This window comes from Photinus pyralis, unplaced genomic scaffold (genome assembly GCF_008802855.1).
Source record: "Photinus pyralis isolate 1611_PpyrPB1 unplaced genomic scaffold, Ppyr1.3 Ppyr1.4_LG3b, whole genome shotgun sequence".
Lineage (NCBI taxonomy): Eukaryota > Metazoa > Arthropoda > Insecta > Coleoptera > Lampyridae > Photinus > Photinus pyralis.
Genome location: NW_022170510.1, coordinates 1,398,844 through 1,406,836, shown reverse-complemented (window position 1 = coordinate 1,406,836; position 7,993 = coordinate 1,398,844). Strand labels below are relative to the sequence as shown.

The window sequence follows — 7,993 nt, the reverse complement described above, 5'->3', positions numbered from 1 at the left end:
TAAATATTTACACGTCCCTTACCTTAAACTCGACGAATGTAGAGCTTGAAGTCAATGTACCGTTGTATATCTGTAAAGGGGCGATTAAGGGATATAATTAGAGGTAAAACTCGCCGCCGGTTAAGAGTGTGCTATTGTCTTTTGCTTTTGTGTCTAGTACATGTAATTAAAGATTGATTCTGGCGTATTTCGCCTAAAATACGCTTTTGTTAACGGACGTTTAAAAGCAAATAACTACTGATTGCGTCGCAGTTCCACCATTTGTATTGAAGGCGTAATCAAGAAAATTAGATAGGAAAACAGTTTATTATTCGTATATAACCGAGCCATTTCGAGGCAAAATCTGATCTATAGTATCTCGCTTAAAAAAACGAATTCAAGGGAACATTAATTGATTTGATCGCGATCAAATAATTAAATTTATTTCCAGTTTGCTCTTAATTACCGTGTTTACCTAATATACGTGGCAAAAACCACAATTTAATTAGGTATCCTTGATTAATGACTTAATGCACTTACATAAATTAATGACGGGAAATCGAATTAGTATAGAGATGCTGTTAACTACGACGATATTTCAACGAAAATAAACTCCCAACTTTGTTTCATGATTCTAGGCAATTCCGAATCAGGCCTCGTGTTAAATTAAGGCTGATCTCACAGTCGGACGAAGTTTCTCAGGGGAACGAGGAGTGCATAATATGGTTTTTGCACTCGCGAGGGTAAAAATCCGTTTCTATGATCACAAAACAGGGACAGAAATTGCATTTCAGTCCCTTGAGAAATAATGATAATGAAAACTCCCTGATATTTATATAGGTTATATTAACTCAAACTTAAAAAGGTACATTGTTTATATTTAAATTAAACGTTATATTTTCACATTTTGTAAAATTTACCGCTGGAATTTTATTAATCAATAGATTCGAATCAGAACTGGCTCCCGATGTTATATTGACATTTGAGGTAGTGCTACCTTGAATAATCTGATTTGCAATCTTCGTTTTGTTGGCCACAGAGTTCTCAATGTAGCTTTCCGCGACTGTGGTGGACTTCCACCCACCATGCCGTTTTATAGTGGTGATGTCAGCTCCAGCATCCGCCAATAGAGTGGTGGAGGAACGCCTCATGCAGTGCCCCGTATAGAGTTCTGGGTTTGGTAATTTTAAGTAATTGGCGATCATATTTGGCACCTTGCCAAGCGTGTTTTTCCCAACCGGCTGAGTACATTTTCCGTTCTTGTAGAAAACAAAAAATCGTCCATGGTTAGTTCCAGGTCGAAGGGACGTGTATTTGCGAATTATCTGAAGAAAATCCACTTTACCGCCTTCATTACTCGCTATAACGAACGTTCTGGATGTTTTGTTTTTTGTATGTGGCAGGGTAATTATGAAAGAAGACCCCACATCTTCAACGTTATCCAGTGTCATATTGACCAATTCGTCAGTGCGACATGCGCCAGATATTCCAAAAATCAACGCAACCTAAAGAGGAAATGGTTAGCAATGTTTAATACGTTAAGTAAACGCAATTTTACCTTTCGCATAAGATGGGTATCATCGTCAGCTTCAAGCAAGAATTTTTCCACCTCTTCTCTATTAAATATTTTCGATTTTTTCGGAGAATATCCATCAGAATTCCTTTTTAAAAATGATATCAATTTTGGAAATTTGTTGATGTCAACATTGTCGTAAATGAGCATACAAGACCTCACCATGGAATATTGTGCCCATACCGTTGAACATTTGTACTTTTTGGCTTTTTCGCTAAAGTAAACCAACATAACATTGTCGGTGACGGTCGCGACATCTTTTTCTATGCACCAGTCTTTAAAACCTTTATATGCTGCTTCATACAACTTTTTCGACTTATCAGGTAGTAAATTCACGACAGCGGCGTTAGCGGCGTTTGTAATTTCATAAGGTTCTTCAGAACAACCCGCAACTTCCATTTTAATTCACGCACTTTTTCAACAGCAAACATTGTTTGTTTATCTGTTGCCATGGTTTATCTGAATTCTCGACTAACATGATTAAATTTTAATTTATTGGTTGCCACGGTTATACTTAATTCTCCACTAACCTGATTAATATGTGGTTATAATCTTCAAAGAACCATCAATTCATTTAAAGAGTATAGGTAAACGTCGACGCGAATGCAAAAAATAGTATATACACCTCTGGAGCGAAATGCCATTTTCCCTTGGTGCTTTGTAGCCCTCGGGCTCCGCTTCGCTTCGCCCTCTGGCTACAAATCGCACCGCGGGAAAAATAATGCATTTCTCTCCCTTGATGTATAATGTACTATTATATCATTATATGTGGGGTGGGCAGCTGTCCTTATGCACTCGTAAGCAACACGACACGCCGCGGTTCTGTTCGATCATGCATCTTGAGTTTAAATTTTCATGAGCCGTGTTTGCAGTGTTAGTAATCAAATGTACTAACGGTCAAAGTTACACCTTTTTTGTGTTAAAAGTCACTTTTCCAAATTTGAATCACAAGCTAACTTGATTTTTATTCATTGCATCAAATGTAGGATTTGATTTGTCAGTTTGGTTCATTAGCATTGTTGGTTGATTAGTTAAGTTTATTAGAAAAATGGAATTTGAAAAAAGTGATTTAAACGGTGCTTTTTACTTGTTTTTGTTTACTATAAATATTTAAGTACTTTTTGATGGTCTTCAAAATGTTTCGGTGCACATAATAGAAGAAAGTGATTCACCTCATTTTGCCTAAACGTTAAAGAATGACTAAATAATATTCTGCGAGGTGGATACTTTGAGGGGGTTGAAGTGGTTTCTGAGTCTCTTTTGTTTTGTTTTGTTTGCAGGGAAATGTTTTATAATTTAAATTGGTGTTCATAATTTTTAACGGCCTACTAATTACTGACAGCTTTTGAAAATAGAAAAACACTATGAATTCAAATGTAATGGTATAGGCACATCAAAAAATACAAAAGGAGGAAACAAGGGGGAAACAGAAAATAATATACCAATGACAGCGTGGGCGATGCTGGAACTACCCAAATTCCTAATCAACAGAACCATAAACGCGTGGCAAAGGGAGTATACTAGTATACAATGGTTTTGGAAGAAAACCGAACACCAAAGGAAAAGCAGGGGGATCAAACAAGGATGTCCGTTTCCCCAAGGCTCTTCGCGATAGCACTTGACCATGCTATAGAACAAACAAGGATGGTGGTGACGAACCTTAGCACAGGCGGCCAATTACTACTACCGACATTACTGGCGTACGCGGACGATCTATTTGTAATCCCGGATAATTTATAAGACACTGAAGACTTCGTCCAGGCCAGCGTGGTACCAGGTACACCTGGAAATGGTGGACCTACAAATACACAACGAAAAGAGCTACATGATGATAAGAGTGCCAAGAAACAACACCCCCAGTACAAAGAAGGAAAGAAGACCATAATAGCCGAGAAGGAGATAACCATGAAGCACAAGATCAAATATCTGGGAACGTACATAAACAGCACCCTCAGCAGGCACAACGCAGTGCAAGACAGAATATCCAACGCATTCAGAAGCACCCACGGAATCTGGAACTTCTTACGAGAGAAGAAAATACCGGGCAGCTGGAAAATGATGATTTACAACACGAACATAGCACCGACAATGTTATACGGAATTAACACTTCAGCGCTAACAAGGAGCAACAGACGAACATTGAGGAGGGCGGAGTGGAAGGCAGTCAGGATACTGAAGAAAACAGCAACCTTACAAGAAAGCAGAGAAGAGAACTACTAGAAAGAAAGACGATTACCAGGAGACTGAAGATGATTCAGATGAGATACTGGACATACCAACAAGAGGAACAAAGACCATATCATACGGGCTGCCAAGATTCTGTGTGCCTCGGAATGGAAGGTACGCCGACCCTGCCACACATGGAGCACCACCATAAACCAAACGGTAGAGGTCTCGGGGATTACCATAGGAAGATGGGAAGAAAAGAGCAAAGAAATACATCAAGGAAGAAAGAAAGCAGAAGAATACTGGAGGTGGAGGAAGAAGCAAAGGGGAGGAGGAAAAGGGGACAGAAAGTAACGCAGGGAGAGGACAACAATAAAAAGGGCCTAACACGAGGGAAAACCGGGAAGGGAACGAGACCAAAGGATAGGAACATCGGAAGCCAATGAACGCCCGGATAAGAAGCTATCACTAGAAAGCAGAGTTCCCTCTAAGGCAGAATACCAGTGGCGAAGCTGTGGCCGTACCCGTTCGGGTCGGATAACACCCAGTTAGCCGCCCCCCCACAACCCCCCCAATCCACAAAATCCACCACATTGTTTGGCATATGTCGCGGCCCAGCGCGATGGCAACAAAGTAGTGGAGAAACGTCCCTGATAGTGTCTACCAGGGACGCATCCTCACGACAGTTGACTAAATCCTGGGAGAGGCGGCGACGCCAGGCATATGTCAAAGTTTCAAGTTTCAATTGTTGAACTACAAAAAATATGTAAAAGGTAGGTAAATACCGACATGCTTATATCGTTGGAAAGGTAATCAAATCCTACAATTGATGCAATAAAAAAATTGTAGTTCTATTAATAAAAATCAAGTTACCTTTGATTGAAATTTTGAACATTGACGCAGTGATTTCACACAAAAAAATTTAACATTGACCGTTCGGCGAATGGTAGTAGGGTAGTACATTTCATGCAGTTGCAGTCCCGGCCTTTTAATCGCATTGTTACTTCACATCTACTTTTTCAAAAAATCCCCAATTGCGGGCTAAACGACGTATTTTAGATATCACGCATAATACATACAAATTGACCAAGGAATCAAAATCTGCAACAAAAATATTTTGAGGCTGTAGCCGCGTTGATAAACCCACAATCTTCTACCTACGCACTAATGGCCCACCCTGTATGCAAATTTCAAGCAACTTTTGTTTAAAAAAATATACAAGAACGTTGGTATGTTTAAACGTCTTTTGGATATTACCTTTCAAACCTTTTCTCATTTTATCTTTCCGAATAAATTAAATATTATACTGAAATTAATAATCAATAACTTGACTTTTCGGAATAACTGATACAAGAATTTGCGCGTTCTTTTTCTATTAGCCCAAAAATCAACCAATTTTTTTCTGTCTACTATGGTCCAATTGTGCTCTATTGGGTATTTATGTCGCCTTTTTTGGATTTAGAAATAATTCGAAAATTAATGGGGGCGAGGTGAACGTCCCCAAAAATACAAAACTTTATTATACTCAAAACTCGTTCGGGTGCCTTTTATAACCCTACCGATATCTAGATGGAGCGAGATTAGATAAGACTACTAACTAAGGGCCTTCGGGAGTACTGCATTAGCTTCGTACTATCGAGTTATTCCTGCATCGCTTAGTTTGAAAACTAAAGGTCATGCCGAAGTTGATAATTCGTCAATTTTATTTAAACGCCGGCTTTTATATATCTATCAAAAGTATTTGAATACTTTAAAAAGGTGTTTCATTACTTTGACAAGTGCTCAAATATATTAGTAAAAAGTATTCAAATACTTCACTCAAATAATGGAAAAATTAAAAAGATTATCCATCATCATCATGATCACTTGATGTCATTTTGGGTGATTACATTTAGTAGCCTATTACGGTGTTTAAACAGTATGTATGCATTTATAAAAATACTACTTTTATCATATCGTGGTGCAGTGGCTTGAAACAATATCGTTATCATCACATCTCGAAATTCGATACAGTCGAATACCGAATGATCCTCGAGATGTTCACACATCCACTATTTTTACATCTTCGTAACTGAAAAACAATAACGACCTTTCTTATACCCTTAAGAAACATGTGTACCAATTTTTAAATCGATCTGACGTTTCTAAACAAAGTTATTATGCACACGGACAGATAGACACAGTATAATACAAAATTATAAACTATCTTGGCGATCGTTAAACAACATATGAAGTATCGCATACGATTTTTAGTGGGGGAATTTTTTGACACTCAGTTCGCATTTGGAAATAAGACTTTTAATTCAGCTCATATTCAATAGCATTGATCTTTGAACTCATAGAAATAGATTGGTGAAGGTTTGACATCCCTGTCTCTTTCCATTCTCCAATTAGACGAGGAACAGACAGACAGACGGGCGGACAAAACCATCACATAAGGGGAATTTCTGTAGAATAATATTTAAATCCTTCTGATAGTATTTAAATACTTTCCATTGAATACCTACTTAAAAAAATATTTAAATAGTTCTCAAAGTATTTGAATGACTTGAAAGGTATTTGAATTGTTGGTGAAGTATTAGAATACTTTGCGAAATATGCGAATTGTTTGCAAAGTATTTGAACACTAAAAAATATATGTTAAAGTATTTTAGTTGAGAATACAAATACTGCTTCCATAAAAGTGCCTATTTAATTACAAAGTATTTGAATATGTACTCGAAAGTAATTGAACACTACACAATATTTACAACGAAGAATACTGCCCAGCTCTAATTGTACGTTACAATTTTCATTCTATATGACAAATATTTTTGTTGCATAGCCTGGAATTTGAGAATTGCAGCCATTTAAAAAACTGCTTCATTGGAAGTTATAAAATGGGTAAACTAAACTAACTCCTAATTATTTTTCTTTTTAATTCAATTTTATGGGCACTATCCAGACTATCCTTCGAGCTATCCTTGCATGGAGTGAAATGTTCTCAATTTGCACTTAAATCATTAAATGAAGACATTTCGAATTAAAATTGTTTATACTATTGCAAGTAGTCTCTGATTTAGAATTGACAAACGAAATATTCCTTCCCAGAAAATGATCTTAATACGTCCAGTTTAGTTTTAAAACTCGCATTGCGCGGTGTTACACAACAGCAAGTTAAATTCATACAATCCATACATGGTAGACGTTTCGTGGAAAGATTGTCACGGCCGTATTTCTTTACAGATCTTTTCAATTTTTTTTTGTTGAAAAGACGAAGGATAATTCTATGTTTCTATAGTAACACTTTTTCGATTATTTATTTCGATAATGCAAAATTCTACGTATGAAAAGTGACACATTTTGTCTATATTTAACACGATATTTCACTTGATATTGCGATAAATTTGAAAAATGTGTTACTATAGACACATCGCAAATTTCCTTGCGAAGAGATCGGTGTATCATTTAGCACTAAGTGATTGAAACTAAAGTCTGGGGAATTTTTCTATGAAACCTCTGCAAACGCTCATAAATGAACTGTGTGAGATCCCCCTTAATCCTGTGACTTTAGCAATTTAGGATACTTACATCTGCAATACATGCATAGTACCTACCTCACAAATTAGATGCTATTGTTGTGGGACCATTTGCCAATCCATATCGTTTAGCCTGGCAATTTTTGCGGAGGTAACAGCATGAAATTTTTATGGCAAGCGACAATTATACAACTATGATCTCTACCAATATTGTGCTAATTTTCTTAAAGGTGTATCGTGTAACTGGAAAACGGCATTTATTAATTTGAAAACCATTTTTCCATGAGTTTTATGATTTATAGAAAGTAACATCAATATTTTCGTTATACTGAGAAGTAAGAGTGAAAATGCGAAAACTAATAGAGATGTAATAATAATAATATATCATGCTGTTCTGCTATTTTGACGTCTTCAACAATTAGGTACCAAAGTTAAAAGGAAAGCTGGTACATCCTAGATGGCACTTATTTTAATAAATCTAAACTCTTCTCACACGTACGTGCTACTGGTATATGAATGGACTCCATAAGACTCCACGAGCGGAAATGTGAGAGACTGAGCCTATAATTTCCGTTTCTCTTATATTGCATCAAGAGGATTCACTTCGTGCTTATACTAAAGACAGGGAGTTGAAACACCTCTCATTATTTTACACAGTGGCTTAAGAGCAAAGTGCAGAAAGATTAATAAATTTTAGTTGTTAATAAATTGCATCTCATAAATAAAACAATAATCTTGGATTCAAATAAAGGAGATG

At 36.8% G+C, this 7,993-nt stretch overlaps 1 protein-coding gene across 2 annotated transcripts; it reads right to left on the bottom strand.

Annotated features, from left to right (window-relative positions):
* Positions 1-732: 732 nt before the first annotated feature.
* Positions 733-2,292, bottom strand: LOC116166501. 2 transcript variants are annotated; one of them, XM_031481466.1, is made up of 3 exons: positions 2,083-2,292; positions 1,538-2,023; positions 733-1,484 (listed from the first exon to the last, which is right to left on the bottom strand). In XM_031481466.1, the coding sequence occupies exons 2-3, from the start codon at positions 1,949-1,951 to the stop codon at positions 837-839; spliced, it is 1,062 nt and encodes a 353-aa protein (XP_031337326.1). In that variant the 5' UTR covers positions 1,952-2,023; positions 2,083-2,292; the 3' UTR covers positions 733-836. The 2 variants fall into 2 exon arrangements, with proteins under 2 accessions (XP_031337326.1, XP_031337325.1); XM_031481465.1 differs by having other exon boundaries at positions 1,538-2,292.
* Between the last annotated feature and the right edge of the window lie 5,701 nt (positions 2,293-7,993).